Here is an 18,549-nt window from a genome sequence, read left to right as displayed (position 1 = left end):
GTGAAATTGTTGGGCATTTAAATGCCCCAGCTTCTGGCCGAAGGCCAGTTGGCGTTGCAATTCTTCTGTCGAAGAAATGAATAAATTTTGAACATCAAAAATTTTTCTGCAATTGCAATTGAATTATTGTCAAATAAAATCGCACAAAATTGGGACAAAACAACCAGAATAGAAAAATTCAAAAAGAAACCATTTTAAATAAGAAACCGATCATTTAATGAAATACAAAGAAATAAATAACCCGAATAAACTAAGAAGAAAATACCTATTGAATAATATATGTAAACAAATTTACGTCAATAAAAAAATAAAACATTTACAAATAATAATGATAATATTTTATTTTTCGATAAAAAAGTATTATCTTGAAAGTATTTTTCAAATTAGTTTATAACTTTTTAAACTGATTTCGCACGACATGAAAATTAATTACAATTTAAAAAAATACAGTAAATTACAGTAAGTATAAAAAAAGGTATTATTTTTTTGGATGATAAATATAAATTTACAGCCTAGTTTTTTATTGAAAATTGAAAGCGCAAAAAACAGCAGAAAATTAAAGATTTGAAAATTTTGAAATTGAAAAATCATTCGACAATAACAAATCTGACATGGACTAGTGCAAACAGACGACGATAATAGAACACAATATAGAATGGGATGAAATGAAAATTGTTTTTCTTTTCTTCTTTTTTCATGTCAGTCGTGATTAAATCTAATCAATTGCTCATTTATGGCAAAATTCTGTTTGGAAAAAAACAACTGCTCGATTAGAAATAAAACGAATAAAGTACTGATTAGAAATAAACATTTTTTTGTTGTCGTTTGTGTAAATGATCAATTAATTGAATATAATTGAGGTAATAATTGCACAAGTAAGATTCGACCAATTCACGGTCAATGACATGATATAAATAAATATACATTTGCAACAGTCTTAAATGTTAGTGTGGAATGTTGATTGATATGAGAAAAAAGATGTATTTTTTGTTAGCTATTCGTGTTTCTTTTTCCAGGAAAACTCACACAATCATATTCAACAAATTGTCGATGGAAAACCATTTAAAAATATATATATATATAATCCAATCATGCTATTAGTTTTTTGTGAAATTCATGTTTGTCATGGGAAAATTTGTCTCCAGTAAAAAAATTGCCCATTTGTCATTCATGTCATTTGAATAGTATAAATGTTAAAGAAATTTATAAACATATATATATATATATCATGAAAAATGGTGCTTTTTTAGATGTTATATTGATTTGATTGAAAAAGTTGCTGAGAAAAGCATAAAAATGACACAAATGGACAAACTTTCTTTGATTGATGATGATCGATGGTCAAGAAAAAAAAATACAACAATAGAAGAGAATTGAAAAGAAATTTAAAATATTTACAGAATGCATGTTTTTTTTACCTATTATCTGTCTGTTTTTGCCCCGCAATTGACCGTGTGAAATGCAAAAAAAAGGTTAAATTTGGAAAAGTTTGCAATGAGATGAATAATAATTAGAAATAATTTAAATTTTAAAGGGGGGAAAAAGAAAGAGAAAGAGAAAAGTCGTTTTCAAACGTTACTTGAAATTGTGAGATTGATTTTGATGAGCAGCATTGGTTGGGCAAATAAAAGATGAAAATGCGCAATTGAAATGGAAAAGAAAATGATGCAACTTTGCAAATAGAAGAAGAAAAAATAAGATGCGCTTTTAAAAGTGCAACAACAACAATTGAATAGGCGTTTTTGGTTTTGCCAGAAAGCTAATAAATAAATGACCGAGCTGCCAATGACAACGCAGACCAGCAGCAGCAATGGCAACTGCGACAGGCAATGAGCGTGAATTTCCTCTGTTCAAAAATTATTCATTTATACCGGCTCCACAATTCAGAACAGGAAATCTTTTCATTCAACTGACTGACTGACTGACTCGTCCAAGAATATTAAACAATTCAAAGATCAAGCGCGCCGTTTAAAATGACAAGTCCTTCAAGGACTGGACTGAAACTGGCCTGTTCAGAGCCATCAAGCTGCAACGTCAAACATTCTACCCTAGAATAATTATAATACTACTAATAATATCACTCAACCCTTGCACATCCACATTATACCCCTCTCCGAGTCCCCTCTCTCTTTTCTTGCAAACACTGGTCAGAATAGATTTTGAAAATCAAAAACTAAAAAAAAAAATTTTTTTTTCTTCTTCATTCTTGAAAACAACTGAATTTAAAAAAAAATAACAACAAAATCACTCATCTGAATAATTTTACCTTCTTCAAAATTCTATTCAGCAAATTCAAATTTCCTTTCAAATAACCCAACTGACCACCGCAATCGTCTCGGCTAACAGCATCAACGTTTTGTTGTTCAATTGGACAATTCACAATCTCACCACTCTCTTCTTCTGTTTCTGTTTCCGTATCCAACCAATGAAAATCTTCACCATTTGATGCTTCCAACCCGTCAATGCGCATCTGTAAACAAATAAAATCTTCAAAGTATCACTTTCAAATTGAACGAAAAATAAAATTCAATACAACGTTTATTTTTATTTTTATTTTTGAAAAAGAATTTTTATTTTCTATAAATCTGTTTAAAATTAAAACTTATCCACGCAAATTATTAATGATGTTCAGGATATAATGAATATTCTGCATTCGAATTTGTCTGGGTTTTTTATTTAAAAAAATATTGTAAATGAAAAACAAAATTAAACAACTTGTTGTAGCTTAAACAATTTCCCATAATTGAAATTCTTTATACTCAAAAAACATTTAAACGTTTGCCTACTTTCACAAATAAATTTCAAATTCATCTTACAGTAATACTGACTAAAGTTAACTAAATAAAATAAGAAGACAAATTTTTTTTCACGCAAAAATAATTATTGCATTACATAAAAAATAAATAAAATTAAAAGTTCCAATCGTTGCCAAAGCCAAGAAGCGTGGTAATGCAAGCATATTATGAGACATTTACTTTTGTTATCGGATAAAATGAAATGCAACTAAATCGGCAAAGTAAATAAACCATAGCGACTTAAAAATAATATGAAATATAAATACACTCGTCGAGAAAAAGTTCAAATTTTGTAATTTCCTTCAAGCAATACTTTGTATAAAATTTTTTTTACCTAAGTAAAATGTTTACATTTTTTAAAATTAAAACTAGTTTTTAATTTATAATGCTACATTTAAAATTAGGATTTAATCAAAATTAAACCAACAAATCGAAATACTATAAACAAATACAAGATTTAGAACGCTTGAACTTTAAGATGCTTTTGAAATTTTAAAACGATATCAGTGCAAACAAGAAATCATACCAAAATATTTGTCATTCCTATTATTATTATTAAGAAATCAAAATTCGAAATAAACTAAACTGTAATTTTCTCAAACTGTAATGCTCAATTGTAAGTAATTAATGGAATTTAAAACGATAAAAATGAAAGTATATTTTTAATGAAACAATTTTCATTTGACCATATTTGTACAGCGACAAAGCAAACTAAAACTTGGAAATAATCTTAGCAAGAGCAATTTGAACAAGCCACAGTCATAGAACACCGTTACACAATGATAAAAGAACCACAACAGTGACAAATAAACACAAGCGGCTTTCCGCACCAAGAAAGCTAAAGACCATTCGTATATTCGCTGAGAATTTTATTGATTGTCACAATGACTAAACCTTTACACGAACTTGGTTCGCAAATTCCATTGACAAACTTTATTATAAAAGTACTGCAAATTGCAGCCAAAAAGGTCAAACATGAACAAACAAACAATAAAATTGAGATAAACGCAAATTGCACTGCATTTTAACAAATTCTCATCGCAAATTTCATACTGTAAACTCTACACATTTTGTACAAATTTTATTTTGTGAAACATCAGAATTTCAGGATGCACAAAAAATAAATTATATTACAACCTACTTTAAACGTAATAATCAATCATTTCATTTTCACAGTGTCAAAAAGTGAATTCAATAATTTCGAGCTAAAATTGAAACTGATTAATCTGTTTGCCGTATTTCAAAAAAAACCTATTTTTACACAAAAATACAAACAAACAAACGATAGAAACAAACTCATTCAAATTTCAATTGTTTAAATCAACTGAATCAATAAAAGAGAAGTTCCGATAGAAAATAGTTTTTTTTCAGCATAGTAGTAATAAATAGCGGTAATGAAGTTATCAACAAAACATGAAACCCGACAGAAAACACCTTATACAAATATTCACAGTTCACTTTCTCATCATTTGAAAAAACTGTGAAGAAAAAAACTTTTACCCGGCACAATAAATAAAAATTCTCGTATGACCAATTTCTTGAATCAAATAATAAATAATGAATAATAAATTCTGCAATCCTGCTATAATTCTTCTGGACATTTATTTGGAAAATTTTGCCACATAATTGATGACACGAGTTATTGATTATGAGAAATTTGAATATTGAAATTAATCCAACCTGAACTCGAAGCGACATTTGATTTGTGCTTGATGCATTACCGAGGCGAAAATCTAAAATTTTCATAAGGTGCACGCAACAAGTACCTTCAAACAATGAACAGTTTCATTTTTCACTAACTCTTCATTATTAACTTTTAGATATTTTGTTTATTTTTTTTTAAATCTGCTGCGCATTCAAAGTTGCGATGAATGCAGTGAATCGAGACCAGTGGCGCGTACAAAACTTGCCATAAACAGATTTCATTTCAAACAATTGAACAAGTTTTACAAAAAAGTTTACCAATTACTGATTGCATCATGCATTTTAGCAAACTGAAATCGTGAATTACAATTAAATTATCACAAGAAACATTTTTCCCTGTAAATTGACAATTTCCTGTAGGTTAAAATTTCAAAAATACAAAAGAATCGACAGTTTAGACAAAAATACGTTATTTTTGCTTTTTTTAAAGTCCAAACTTGTATTCTTTGTTATTTAGATTCATCTGATTAAGAAGTTAATTTTAGATTTAAAAAATTTAAATTTGTTCTTGGTTACGTTAGAGCATACTGTAGTCAAGTTTCCCTCAGCAGGTATAAAAGATTTGAAAGGATTTGATTTACAATTTTATGACGAGGTTGACGTTAAAAAGAAAAAAATTGTAAAATAAAAATAGCTTTCAGAATAGGTGATTTTTGATGAAGCGTGGAAATTTTCTGAGAACAACCTTGTAATTGAAGTTTACTGCTCCACCTCTCTGCTTTACCTCAAGCAAAAATAATAAATAAATGAAGATAACATAACAAGCTTGATCGCTATGGCAAAAAGTTGCCAATTTGACAAACGTGATTCACTTTCCGTTAAATCCAGATTTTACAATTAAAAATGAAAAATTATATATTAAAAATTTTGGAAAAATTTATCAAACAATCGAGCAAGGTATAAAGCACGTTTGATTTACATCATAGAATTTAAAAGAAATGAAATGAATAAACAGTATAAATTACTCTTTGACAAAGTCAAAGTGAAATGATGATGAGTGAATTTTGAAAGTCGTTCTATGAAAAAATTTGCATAAATGTGAAATGAATTCGAAAAAGAGTACGGTAGAAAAGTTGAACAATGCTTTAAAAAAAGATTTTATTACCTGAAAAGTTTGTTGACGAGACCGATTTGAAAACTCTCCAATAAGGCGATGAGGAGAAAAAAAGCATGGAGGAGGAGAAGAAGAAAAAGAAGATATATTTTGTTTCATTAGCTTCAATTTAAAAAAAATCAAAATAAGACGTTAAGTCAATCCAATTGGATCATTAATGTGATATTGTCGTTTGAAGTGTTTTAAATAAATTTCAAATTGAACCGCTTGTTGAAAGTGTTAAGAGAAGCAACAGAAAAAACAGAAGAACCTCTGAAACTGTAGAAGAATAGCCGGCTTGCTTGGATTGCTTGTGATGGTCAAGTCAAATTATTACAAATGAAAGAAAGTTGAAGGAAGATGAGAATTTGGACAGGTTTTTTTCAATGCCATCAACAGAGAGAATGAGCCGGTCAAGTGCGGTCAGTGCAGTTTGAAGCCAACTGCTCGTTGGTGCTAGCGTGAGAAGCGGATGAAATTGAGGTGCAAAAGTGGAATTTGGCTTGGGGAAATTATTGAAAATGAACTTTTCACATCCACTAGCCGAAACGATTCAAATTTGCGGCTATTTTTACGATCCGGTTGAGTTGGCTATAAATTTTTTTTTAATATATTATTCTTATTCTTATTGCCAACTGGGCATGGAGCAAATGTCCGGCATTTGATTGACGTTTGCTTTTTGATAGCCACAAGGATGACAGACAGCAACAACAGATGAGAACCTGGCAGCTTGGATTCACGTGCGCGTGCACGCATCCATCCGGGTCAACTGGTCAACCGGTCAACGATATTGTTGTTTATTGTACCTTTTCACACTTTTCAACCACAGATCGCTTTTGTTGTTTACCTGTTTTTGTTGTTTATGTTGTTTTCAAAAGCTAGCCGCCACGTGCCACACAGGGCAGTTGTCAGCAACGTTGAAAGCAGATCCCATCTCACTCACACTCGATCACTCTGCCCACATCAACATTAGGATGGAATCGCAAAGATGCCGCAGCACAATGATTAATTATTTCTAGTTATTGTAAAAGATTGTAAAAGTTATTGTATATTTTATGTATTGTAGATTTTCATAAACTGTATGATTAATATTGTATTCATTCTTTTTTTTGTTTTATTTTGAAGTGATTAATCGTCATACAAGATCGTTATGTTTCAGTCAAGCAAACTTATTATTTTTTATTAAAATCTATTAGTGCAGTCAGGGGTAGCCAAAGTGGTCGATATCGACCCTTTGGGATCGATGGGACAGTATAAGGGGTCGATAAAGGATTAGGGGTCAAATGGGGATCGATAAACTGTGGGATTGAGTATCAGCTTTAAAATTCCATTTGAGGGATTCATTTCGTGGAGAACTATTTTGTAACAATAATTTATAATTTTGTGAACTATCAAGGGACACCAGAGAAAAAGAACAAAGCAGAGGAACAGACTGAACCTGTAAATGCGTGGTTTACGTCTAAAACTCACCAATCTCCGGCCAAATATCAATGCCCTTGCTGCTACTCATCAAACACATCTTTCTCATTAGCGATGCCCAGTAGTTAAATAAAAAAATACCAACTACCTTTAACTTAATCATGAAGTTATTAACGATACGATTCACATGAATACGGCCATTATAGGAGCAGATTTACAAATTGAAGAAAGAATAATTAAACGTAAAGGTGAAATGAATCTGATCGAGAATCCGCAAGGGTGAAAAGGGTAAAAGATACCTTATAATAAAAATGTTTATTATTAGTAATATTTATTTTACGAGCTTGAGGTTCGATGGAACATCAAAGAATCCATAAAGGGTTCATAGTATAGAGAGTTTACCTATCCCTGATTGCAGTATTATTAGATGAGGACGTAAATATTGTAAAAGGACTGACAAATTCTGTTGCTCAAAGTAATAAAGAAATATCCACATAATATTCACATATCAATTCCAACTAAATATAACAACCATAATAATACGCGTGGAATATTCAGAGGAAAATATTTGTTTTTTTTCAATTTACACTCTTGAACTTGAATTTCATCAAATTTATTTTCCTATGAATATAATTTCACTTGCTTGTAATAATAATTTATAAAAAACAAACAAACAGCTAATTAATCATCCATCACTCAGCAAATAATGCTTTATTTGTGCAATTATTATTATGCTTTTGCTATATCCATCTCTTATTAAATTATACAAATAATGGTCATACTTCTTCATTAGAGGCAAATATTATTTTAATTGCAAATTGTGATTTTCCACTTTTGATATATTTACATGAAATGATAACAAGCAGTTACAAAAAATACCGTCGTATGAAAGAGAATCAGATTTTTTCTGCTGGATGCATCACAGATGGTTAGTGCATTTTCGAAAAAAACGAAATTTCTGCTGCAGACTTTGAATGGCGTTTTTTCCATTTCTGTTTAATCCTAAAATTCTAACCCAACTTTTGCCAAAGAATGAACAAGCAGCTGTTTCAAAGTTTTGCTTCATTAATAAATTCTTCATAAGTAGTCAAAGTCAACCAATGAAACATTTAAATATTCCAATTAACGATAAATTGACAAGATTAATTATCTGAATTTATCTTGAATTTCTTTCAAGAACTGCTTCCAAACGGACAAAAGAAAAATCCGTTAGTCAGAAAAATATGCTACATGATATTAGATTATATTTTAAAAAGATACTTTTTTGAAAATCTCAGGGACTGTAAGCTTATACAAAAAGCTGCTTTGTTGGATAGTTCATTCCAGTTTTACACTTGAAAAACAGAATGCAGAATTTATTGAAGTGCAGAATAAAGCGATTAATTCACTTTTGCTAAATGTTGAACAAAAATATAAACCGCTCAGCAGCTGCTCACTAGCAGCTCAGCATAAAACTGTTCTCTTGAAAATCTTTTAAAGATGAATTATTATTATCAGTCGTGATTGATTCTGTTCTGTGGCAATTCTGTCCGGTGGTGCTCACGAGTACACAGTTTAGCTTCAAACAAATTTCACACACGCATTTGCATTTGCATTTAATCTGTTTTCCTGATTTTTTTCTCAACGATAATTGAATTCTGCTTCGATTGATTGATTTAGTAGTTTCAAAGCAAAAACAAACATCTAAATTATACAAAAATGCTTATTAACATAAAAGAGGATCGCATTACATTTAATTGTATTAATTTACATTGATGTTATTTTTGCATGAACAGCTGAGGTTCAAAATTGGCAACTTCCAAGCAGCTTTTAAATTGACCAAAATTGTTTGGTACATAAATGTCTAACGGGAAGCTTCACCACAGCAAGAAAAACAAATCTGATCAAACAAACTACACGTATTTCACCGACTTTCAAGATATTGCACATCGTTAAATTATTGGCACAGGGTAGCAGTTTTGTGCATTAAATATTTAGTTTTGATTTATAAAGTGCTTTATGGTACATATAGCAGTCCACCATTTAAGCATTTGCAAATTATTAAACATAACTAAAGCTATTCTTGGTAAGGAACTAAGAAACAAATATTTAATTTTTTATGAAACACTGCCTAAATTTTTTGACACTCTGTTTGTCGTCATTCATGTTTTTCTTTGCAATGCAACACTGAAAGATAAAGAGAAGTCAAAAATGCAGGCGTAATTTATTGCAGTAGGTCATAGTTTTCCTTTTAAAACGACTATAACATTCGCAAAATTAAATAATTTTTCACATTTTTAGTGTTTAAACTTTGGTAATTGCAAGATAATTGTTTTACTAAATGATTTACCCCTCACATTTCATTTTATATGCTAACGGATCAATGATGCTAATGGAAAATCTCAAAAATAGTAACATCATTAACCAGACATATTATGACTATATATATTTCGTGTTACAAATAAATTTCGTGACTGCTTTTGTACTGTGCACGGGATGTAATGAAATTTCAATATCAGCCAATGAAAGATAATGAGCACTTTTCAGCTTTAACTTGCATTCATAAAATTTTAGTAAGTTGTTCATTAAGGTAAATTATTTAAATTAATAGAAACAGAAGTTATTTTAGAAACAATTAAATGAATAAATATGACTTTTGTCGTGTTAAAAATTTCATTAAAGAACTTGCATTTTTTCATTTATAACATGTTGAACATCAAATTAAGTTATATTTTAAAAAATTAAAGTTGAGAAAAACAATAAATTGTAAAAACATCCCGCAGTAAAAGAAATGCTTCATATTTTATTATAAAAAGCATTTAAATTGAAATATAATCAAAAATGTTTTTTGTACTGAACAGCCGTTCAGCTGTTCTGTTTATAACATTTCGTGCATTACTACAATGAAGAAGAAAGTCAGTTTATTTAAAAACAATTTTTTTAAATTTCATGACTTCTGTTAAATCTCGGTGCAAATCTCAACAAGTGATGTTTTTCAAATAATTTGAACATTGTCCGATTCTGTGGTTTATCAGGCACATTTGGTAATGCTCTGTCAAAGAAAGCAAACAAGTACCAATATGTTCCATCTGAAGCCATTACCACTTGGCCAAAAATCTGGAAAACATTTATTTTCATATTTATTTACTTTCTTTGTTTTCTCACTTTCTAATTTTTATTCAACAGATATTTAATTTTGTCTTATTTCTTATTTATATTATATTTACTAAAAGTTCATTAAAGAAAGTAATGCCCGTCAATGAAATTAATGTGACGATATGATTCGCCACAAAGATTTATTTGTAGGAACTTTGTTGAAAACTGTGATTTCTAAAACTGAGTGATAAAATACTACAAAATGAATTACTTCAGAATTTTTTTCATAATTATCTTGAAAGCAAGCTCTGGAAACGTTGCTGGGTATTGCATCGCTGCAGTCTGAAGGGTCAAGCAGGGTCAAATTACGAACACATATACGTTGCGTATCTAAATTTCATAAATCGTCATAGAACATAGGAACATTTGGATAAATGAATAAGTGAACATTTCAAAATTTTTTGGTTCATTTTCAAATTGCAGTTAAAACGATTTATAAAATTTATTAAACATTAGAAATGAAGTATTTAAATTTGAAAAGAAATCAATCAGAAATACATTTTAAAAATTTTACTAAAGTTTCTAAAATTTATTTGTAAAGCTACAAAAATTGCCAATAAAGCATTTTAACTAGTAATGCTGTCAACAAAATTTTAAACTACATACCCCGAGAAGAAGCATTCTAATGTGAATCAAACAAAAATCATGTTAAGCAACAAAAACAATGCTATAGCAGTAATTATTACTTTTAATTTAAAAAATTCACTCGAAAACTAATATATATATATATATGTGTGTGTGTGTGTACGCATGCTTTTGCATTTAAAATTTTATTTCACTCAGGTATTTCAACAAAAAGAAGGAGTCAATTATATTGAACATCTTGAATTTTACTAGTGGAATTTGCTCACTAATAATTATTCTGTTTCTTGTTTACCATGTTGCGCTAGTGTCGACCCTCTAGGAAAATCAACCCCTCATTTCAGAGAATATTTCTTCTTAGTAATTGCACCAAAACTTCACTTGATCACAATACAATTTTTCTACTTTTTTAATCGCATAAAAAGGAAATGTTACTTACACAGTAAACTGCCTCCACAATACCAGACGGATAAATACGTCTGAAGCCGAGTTGAGGATTGCACAAAACAAATTGGTCGGATATTATTGCTGTAAATGACTGGATTTCTCATGAACAAAATATAATGATTTTTCTTTGGTCCTTTGGTATTCCAAAAAGCTGCTACAACAGGAATAAAGTTTACAGGCCCCCTTTGGCCTTCATCAAATATTACTTGCGGTGCCTCTTTTGCTTTCTGACTAAAACGGTAGGTCTGATTAAAACTCTCTCTAACATAGAGATGGCAGTAAAATTGCCTCGAAGCATTGTGAATAGTGATTTCAATTTTTTTCAATTATGAGAAAATTACTGATGCTTTAAAAATCTAAAGGAAAAAATATTGCGAAATAAAATATTACAATTTCTGACTGTATAATCTATATGTTAATCTGATGTTCATTGTTTTATGGTGTAAATTTTTAAATTAACAGCATTACATCAAATGTGAATCAGCCGAAAGTGAAAGTACTGGTGTTGCTGCTAGCTCCTCTAATGGATGAGATATTATACAATCAAAATCTATCAAAACGCTGATGTCACTTGTTCTTGTAGACATATCTGTCAATACGTGAATCCAAGGTAAAGTTGCGACTGAAATGTTCAAAAAAGATTTTTCCTTGATTGCAGCTTCAAACATTCTGTTTGGCGTCCATCCACACCTTACTGAATGACCAATTTCAATCTGAAACAACAGTACTGTTTTTTCATGACAAAATAAAAATAGAAAAAAGCCAATTATTTCAATATAAAGCACTGATCGATAATTAAAAAAATATTTTATTTTTTACAAACAGTTTGCAAAAATTAAATTTTTCTTCAGACGGCTAGCTATCAAATACTTATCATGGACGGATTCCAAATTGAAATTTATAAAAGTAAAAAATAAAGAAACAATTTTCAAAAATTGAATAAATATAGAAAAAAGTTTCAAATTGTTTAGGTTTTTAAATAATTAGATTGCATTTTTTTGATAAAAGTTTTTCTATCGATTTCTAATCCTTCAGTCTACTACTTCATTTCAACAAAAAATACAATTCAAGTATATGGTATAATTATTTTTCAAATTATCTATTATAAAAATCTTTTGATAAGGTATTATTGTCAAAATAAATTTATATTAATTATTATATATTAAATGATGTTACTGCTTATGCGTTATATTTATTTTTATTTATTATAATTTACGTTATATTTATCATTATATATTAACTGATGTTATTGCTTATTCTCAAATATTATTTAAATATTAACAGTAAAAGATATTTTAGGTAAGGCACATTTTAAAAAGAAGTAAAATAGCAAGCATACTTACAGATTTTAATATACAAAGTAGAAATGTTAAAATGTATTTCATTCTTCTAATGCACAGAATATTGTCAGTAACGGAATTTGAACTTTCTGATTATATAACATTATGAACTAAGCAAAGTAAATTTATTTTTGAGATGCCTGCATCAATTAGCATTACTTAAATCAATAAAAATAATGAAGCTTAGTCTTATCAATATTTTAAAGAAAATAAAATTTGATGATAAATTTATTGTTAATTAAAGAAGTAATTTTGCAACAAAAATTAAGAAAATATCTTCGTTTAACCGCAAACAATAGCAACAGTAACCTTTTTCTTTTCCTATTATTACTTATTTCAGTACTTTCTGATAATTGTAACATAAGAAAACGAATAAACAAATAATTCATTAATTTCCTATACAACTGGTGATTTGCTTTACGGTTTGATTTTTTTCAACTCTGCATAATTTTAACACAAGAAAGCAAATTCTACTTCATTACCAACTTATCACATTGACCACTTACATTATTATTCATGCTCTGGTTATGAATTTTTTAAAAATCTTGCGTTGCAATAAATATTAAAATGACTTACATATGTTTAATTCATATGGACTTTTTGAATCTATCCTTTGACATTTGGAATATCAAATAAAAGTAAATGAAATGATTATCATTAAATCCTTATATTTTCATCATACTCTCACCATATTTTATAATTTATTGAATGTGAAATTATATAATTATAGTTTTTTTATCTGCTGAAATTTTTATTTTGCATTTCATATTATTAACTTACATTGTCATTTCAACAAAACAAAGTTCATTAAATTGTGTTCATGCAGCTTTTTAATATATTTTATTTTAGCTATATTTTATACATTTATGTACCATTTATTATATATATTAATTAACTTTTATATATATTTAGCCTTTATATATTCTTTTACCATTTATTTATCGTATCATATCACATTATTAGCTTTTTCTGAGAATGGAAATTAATTTTAAATTAAATTTATTTAACTTTTCATTTCTATTTTTAGAAATAAAACTTTTCTCAATTTAATTGCTTATCTGCCTTTAAGTTTATGCAAGGTAATTCCTGAGGTGACAGAGACATCTTAATGAACAATTCTAGCACTCAACAAATATTACCAAAGTTGTTAATTAGAATTTCACAAGAATTTACTGTTTATATTAAATTATATATATGTAGATATAAATTATCCATAATTTATTGATATTAGATGTAAATTTATTTGCTTTACTGCTTTTCATCGAGAGTTCATTTCAATGTAACTTTTCTGTATTCCATCACAGTAAAGAACTTTTTAGCTTCTGCTTTGCAACTTTTGGATGCTACATAATCTGAGACATACATCTACTAATTGGTTCAGGTGATTTATTAAATTTATTTTTTTACTGATTTGATATGTTCTCGTACAGTTTGCATACATGCGAATGCTTTTAACTGGTATATATGAAGTTGTGTAAACAAAAACTATCCAACTGGAAATGACTGCAATATATCATGTTTCACTGATTTATTTTTTACAATTTTAATAACTGGAAGCAGTTTTTAAATAATAATAATAATAACAAAATTACAATTACGAATATTTTATCTCATGAAGTTCAATTATTTATGGGAATTGTTTCAAAGCAATCTTTGAAAAATCTATATTTCAAATTTTTACATTAAAAAAATTTTAATAATCGGCATTAAAAAGGAAATTTTTATATTGATAAGTTACAATCACTTAAATTACAGAAAATAAGCTATTTTTGATATATGATATTGTATAATAATTATGAGTAACTGCTGCTTTCTACAAATGTGCATTGTTATCTTTTTCCTTTTTAAACTATAAAAAACACGATACACATCTGTGAAAAAATGTGCTATGAAAAACAAAGTATAAACATTGTCAAAAAAATGATTTAAGTGAAACATTAATTATAATCCCACACCTCTCCTACGAAAATTTAACATTTCATCACGTTGGTATCACCGGTCCAACAAAATGAGCCCTGCCAGAGGTCTAGTAAGAATGGCCGTCATTACCTTCCGTTTCGAAGACCTCACAATACTATCCTCACACCACAATCAGGGTTCCGCGGAACCCCATTTGAGAAACGCTGAAACGATTCATAAAAATATCATAACAGTTTGGAGTTATTAGCTTACATAATTTGAAACTCAGTTCTGATTTCAACCATTTACTGCATAAAATGATGGGCGCTTAATCGAAATATACTTTAATTCAGTTTATATTATTTTGATCATCACGTAATCTATATTAGAAGATGTAAAATGTTCATCAATAAATCAACAAAGCATCGTTAAAGTATGCCTTAAGTAGCGTTCAAGTGCAGTTTAATATTTCATCACCTTTTATTACTTTTCATGAATGCACGAGATAATCTACACATAAAATGGCAACATGCGGTGCTAATAAAATGTAAAACTGCTTTAAATTTTAGACGTATAAAACTTTTTAAAATAAATTAAAAAAACAGAAGTAGCAGATCAATCGGCTTGTAAATTTATTGTCAGCAAAATTTAGGGTCATCATAAAATGTCCACAAAAGTTCAATGAAATTCCAGTTGCTTGGTCAGCTCCAAAAGCTCAGCAAACAATTTGCCTTTGTCAGCTGTTATGCAATCGTTCAAATCGACGAGTTTTTCAGGTTTCAGCCATTCTCCACTGGTAAAACGATTAAACAAATAATTCGGCAAAGTTTTCAAACTTTCCTCAGGAGGAATGATGTCTTCATACTTGTCAAATTCTTCATTTTTTGGACAATGCTCTATTGGAGGATACTCTTGGTCAAATTCTGTAAAGTAAAAAATCCACTACAAACATGCAAATATATCAATAAAAAAACAAAAATAGTTTACTTTTGGAATTGCTTAATTTTGATAGATCAAACGCTGAATAATTCGAGTGAGGCAATTTATCAAATTCCTTGGCAATGTTTCGACGAATGCCACCATAATTTCGCTGAATATTGCCCTTTTCAACAGTATTAGATGACAACAGGAGCAAGCCACTACGATTAGAGCGATTTGTAGCAGTTCTTTTAACGGTGCTTAGAGACAAATTCTCTTTCAACGTATTAGCAGTAATATCCATTGTTTCAATTCCTTCCAAACTGACTGTTCAAAACTACAGTCAAACAAATAAAAAATTAAGTTTATATAGCATTTACTGTAAACTACAGTATTTTAAAGTCGCTGAAACTTGTAGATCTTTTTTTAAACCGCTCTCATATTTTAAAGTTGGCATTTAAAACGTTTAAACAATAAATTTTTTAAATTAATATGATAATTATAATACCGTTTGTTGCTATTCCTCAACTGTTTAAGCGATTTCATACAAAGCATATCATAATTCAAAATATGCACTAATTTTTACCTCATCAGTTCATGTCTTTTATAAAATTTATATGCCAAATTACGATGAAATAATTTTAAAATTCTGTTGCTTATTGTACATTTTTATTTTAAAATCGAAAATAGTATAATTTCACATTCAGATTACATCTGTTCCAGTTAAATCAATAAGTTCAATTCGTCGTTTTTCTGGCTTCGTATTCGTGCTTGGAGTTGTTTTCTCGAATTCCTTGTCATTTGAAGTACTGGTTTTTTCCGAAGCAGTAGTCTTTTTCATTAGATTATAAGATGAATCCTGGCTTTCAGGGAAATTTAGTATTTCCATTGCTGTCATTTCCTTTAAGCTTTCACCATCATTTCTGCCTCCAGCTGCTTCTAAATGCAGATATTAAAAAAACTTTTTATAACATGCTTAATTACCTTCTACAGCAGTAACTTTTGAAAGTTCACGCTGGGCTTCCTCTTTGAAGGCTTTTATTTCATCTTCATTTAAAGGTGTGCCAAGTTCGTTTTCTTCAAAAAAGATTATGCTGCAGTATCCATCCCACGACGATATTATTAAAAAACGACCATCTTGAGACCAGTTAGCATCCGTAATATTACCGTAATGCAGACCGCGTGCAAAACCAAATGGATAATTTCTTTCTGTGTCATAAAAATACACTTCCTCTTTACAAAAAACGGCAAACACAAATCTGTAGGGCAAATCAAATAATGATGATTTTTCGCATTTCAGCGTGAACCAAACAGGGCAAAACACAACCAAAAACGATTCAGATTTTATCGGCAGCACATATGAAGGTGTTGAAAAATTATTTGAAGCAAATATGTACGATGTAAAGCCATCACACACTGTATTTCTTAAAAAGCCAGCAGGAACAATCAAAAGACGACCATCAGGTGAAAATGACGGTTTTCTTTTCAAACTCTGGAAATGAGAACCCAAAAACAGATCTTGAGGTTCAGTACTTTCAGAATTTATACAAGGCATCAAGGATGAATTAATTCTTGCTAGTAACTTCCCATTTGAAATTCTAGTCAAAAGAACTGCTTTCCATTGTACCATCGTTACGAAGTAATCAGCAAACGGTGATACTGCCACGCCACATGGCAAACCAAACTTTCCTTCTTCGATGAAACACTGCTTCAGCAAATGTCCAGTTCTGGGATTCCAAATAAATACACTGCGAGCCATTGTCGCAGCTATCAAAAGCGCACCATCTTCTCTCCATTCTAAGTCGACAATTTCAGAAATTAAAGCAGAACTATTTCTACAGAACATGCTTTTCGACATCCGCCAGTGTTCTTGATTCGGTGGTAGGTCGTCGTTTTCACTCATTCCTGCTATGTCTTTATCGTACTGATTCCAGGTCATAATGCAACCTTTGTAATCACCAGATGCAAAAAGGTCGCCAAGAGGAGAAAAGCGAATAATATTCACACTGCCATCACTCACTTTTAAGTTACATAAAAATTCAACATCTGCTTTTGAACTGTTGTCTACTTCTAGTTTCCAAACCCGTACTTCACCCTCACTAGAAGAAGTCAAAACACGATAATATGATTCGCATTTTTGAACATCAACTGAAAGAACAGCATTAAATGAATGCCAAACAATTTCCAATATTTGTGCTTTCATGATAAATTACTTTGTTTGAAATAAAATATTTATAAGCACTTTTCAAACACAGAGGACCTGTCTGCACCTTCAGTCAAAATCTGCATGCTACAGTAAACACAAAAACATTTTGAATTTATAAAATCGGCGAGACAATAAAAATACTGTAGTACAAGTAATATTTATTTGGTTACTTATTTACCTAATTTATCTTTTATATATTATATTGAATTGGAACGCCTTGATTACTTTATAGATAAAAATAAAATATAATATAAACTGAAATGCATTGCATGTTGTATTTTTGAATGTTTTTCTCTACCATAGAAATTTATGAATTCTGATACACATTGCATCAGCTCAGTTTACACTATAAATGATTATTTATATATTTTTTAATGTATGATTATTAGTAAGAAAAAAACAAAAATCACAAAATGGGCACAGTGACATTTTGTTTTTTAAAACAAAACTGAATCAATAAATAACTGTAATGAGCTAAATTGTTGGTTTGAATGATGCCAAAAATGCTTGAAAAGTAAAACAGTTGCTATTTAATTTAAATATTAAAATATTTTTATAAATAATTTCTTTATCACTTTTATTTCCTTAGATGCAAATTTCTTTATTAAAAAAATTATTGATATCTAGGTCACAGTAAGAAATCATTATTTGTAAAATAGAAGTATTTTAAAATTATATATTACATTGAATTTATAACAAAATTTTATATGATATAAAATTATTTTACTAAATTTCATTTACTTTTATTTTATTTTTATTGATCCATTTTTACTCTTATCTTTAATTTGTATAGTAATTGACGTAGAAAAAATATAAAAAGTGATTAAATTATTACAAAAATATATTTTAATTATGAAAAATTTATATTTGACCATCGTAATGCTGTATTCTGTTCTGAATATAACTACAATATTCAAATGTTCTGTGTCATTAGCCATCTTACCTGAATGTCTCTTTATTGAATCGCTGTACTGCGAGAAGTGAATCATTCTGTGATCCGTTTTGAGCGAG

At 29.1% G+C, this 18,549-nt stretch overlaps 5 protein-coding genes across 5 annotated transcripts; 1 reads left to right on the top strand and 4 right to left on the bottom strand.

Annotated features, from left to right (window-relative positions):
- Positions 1 to 1,948: 1,948 nt before the first annotated feature.
- Tsp_04900 (conserved hypothetical protein) lies at positions 1,949 to 4,602 on the bottom strand. The gene is made up of 7 exons (XM_003369437.1): positions 4,596 to 4,602; positions 4,476 to 4,561; positions 4,290 to 4,332; positions 2,976 to 3,034; positions 2,267 to 2,470; positions 2,145 to 2,173; positions 1,949 to 2,048 (listed from the first exon to the last, which is right to left on the bottom strand). Exons 1-7 carry the CDS (start codon positions 4,600 to 4,602, stop codon positions 1,949 to 1,951), a joined length of 528 nt encoding a protein of 175 aa, XP_003369485.1.
- A 1,704-nt stretch (positions 4,603 to 6,306) lies between these two features.
- Positions 6,307 to 6,849, top strand: Tsp_04899 (conserved hypothetical protein). Its single transcript, XM_003369436.1, has 3 exons — positions 6,307 to 6,441; positions 6,471 to 6,610; positions 6,789 to 6,849. The coding sequence occupies exons 1-3, from the start codon at positions 6,307 to 6,309 to the stop codon at positions 6,847 to 6,849; spliced, it is 336 nt and encodes a 111-aa protein (XP_003369484.1).
- Positions 6,850 to 9,930: 3,081 nt separating this feature from the next.
- On the bottom strand, positions 9,931 to 13,530 carry Tsp_04898 (conserved hypothetical protein). Its single transcript, XM_003369435.1, has 6 exons — positions 13,524 to 13,530; positions 11,676 to 11,797; positions 11,352 to 11,420; positions 11,164 to 11,266; positions 10,358 to 10,476; positions 9,931 to 10,107 (listed from the first exon to the last, which is right to left on the bottom strand). Exons 1-6 carry the CDS (start codon positions 13,528 to 13,530, stop codon positions 9,931 to 9,933), a joined length of 597 nt encoding a protein of 198 aa, XP_003369483.1.
- Positions 13,531 to 15,092: 1,562 nt separating this feature from the next.
- Positions 15,093 to 15,636, bottom strand: Tsp_04897 (conserved hypothetical protein). Its single transcript, XM_003369434.1, has 2 exons — positions 15,402 to 15,636; positions 15,093 to 15,337 (listed from the first exon to the last, which is right to left on the bottom strand). The coding sequence occupies exons 1-2, from the start codon at positions 15,634 to 15,636 to the stop codon at positions 15,093 to 15,095; spliced, it is 480 nt and encodes a 159-aa protein (XP_003369482.1).
- Positions 15,637 to 16,035: 399 nt separating this feature from the next.
- On the bottom strand, positions 16,036 to 18,527 carry Tsp_04896 (putative chromatin assembly factor 1 subunit B). Its single transcript, XM_003369433.1, has 3 exons — positions 18,482 to 18,527; positions 16,317 to 17,480; positions 16,036 to 16,271 (listed from the first exon to the last, which is right to left on the bottom strand). Exons 1-3 carry the CDS (start codon positions 18,525 to 18,527, stop codon positions 16,036 to 16,038), a joined length of 1,446 nt encoding a protein of 481 aa, XP_003369481.1.
- Positions 18,528 to 18,549: the final 22 nt, after the last annotated feature.

This window comes from Trichinella spiralis (genome assembly GCF_000181795.1).
Source record: "Trichinella spiralis strain ISS 195 chromosome Unknown Scfld1557, whole genome shotgun sequence".
Taxonomy (NCBI): Eukaryota; Metazoa; Nematoda; class Enoplea; order Trichinellida; family Trichinellidae; genus Trichinella; species Trichinella spiralis.
The sequence above is the reverse complement of the archived record's forward strand: the minus strand, read 5'-3'. Positions and strand labels throughout refer to the sequence as shown.

Bases quoted from the DNA above. Each gene is read 5' to 3' on its own strand.
- Tsp_04899 (XM_003369436.1), top strand. From the start codon at position 6,307: ATGAGAACCTGGCAGCTTGGATTCACGTGCGCGTGCACGCATCCATCC. The intron at 6,442-6,470 runs GTTTTTGTTGTT...TGTTTTCAAAAG, and splicing joins ATCGCTTTTGTTGTTTACCT to CTAGCCGCCACGTGCCACAC. The intron at 6,611-6,788 runs GTTATTGTAAAA...AAAATCTATTAG, and splicing joins ACAATGATTAATTATTTCTA to TGCAGTCAGGGGTAGCCAAA.
- Tsp_04896 (XM_003369433.1), bottom strand. From the start codon at position 18,527: ATGATTCACTTCTCGCAGTACAGCGATTCAATAAAGAGACATTCAG. The intron at 17,481-18,481 runs GTAAGATGGCTA...CTGTTCTTTCAG, and splicing joins TTCAATAAAGAGACATTCAG to TTGATGTTCAAAAATGCGAA. The intron at 16,272-16,316 runs GTAATTAAGCAT...ATCTGCATTTAG, and splicing joins AAAAGTTACTGCTGTAGAAG to AAGCAGCTGGAGGCAGAAAT.
- Tsp_04900 (XM_003369437.1), bottom strand. The intron at 3,035-4,289 runs GTTTTTTTCTTC...ATTATTTTTAAG, and splicing joins ATTTATTGTGCCGGGTAAAA to TCGCTATGGTTTATTTACTT. The intron at 2,049-2,144 runs GTGTTTGCAAGA...TAATTATTCTAG, and splicing joins TTCAAAATCTATTCTGACCA to GGTAGAATGTTTGACGTTGC.
- Tsp_04898 (XM_003369435.1), bottom strand. The intron at 11,421-11,675 runs GTACTTTCACTT...AGTTTTAATCAG, and splicing joins AGGAGCTAGCAGCAACACCA to ACCTACCGTTTTAGTCAGAA. The intron at 10,477-11,163 runs GTAACATTTCCT...TATGAAATTTAG, and splicing joins GGAGGCAGTTTACTGTGTAA to ATACGCAACGTATATGTGTT.
- Tsp_04897 (XM_003369434.1), bottom strand. From the start codon at position 15,636: ATGGATATTACTGCTAATACGTTGAAAGAGAATTTGTCTCTAAGCACC. The intron at 15,338-15,401 runs GTAAACTATTTT...TTTACTTTACAG, and splicing joins AAAATTAAGCAATTCCAAAA to AATTTGACCAAGAGTATCCT.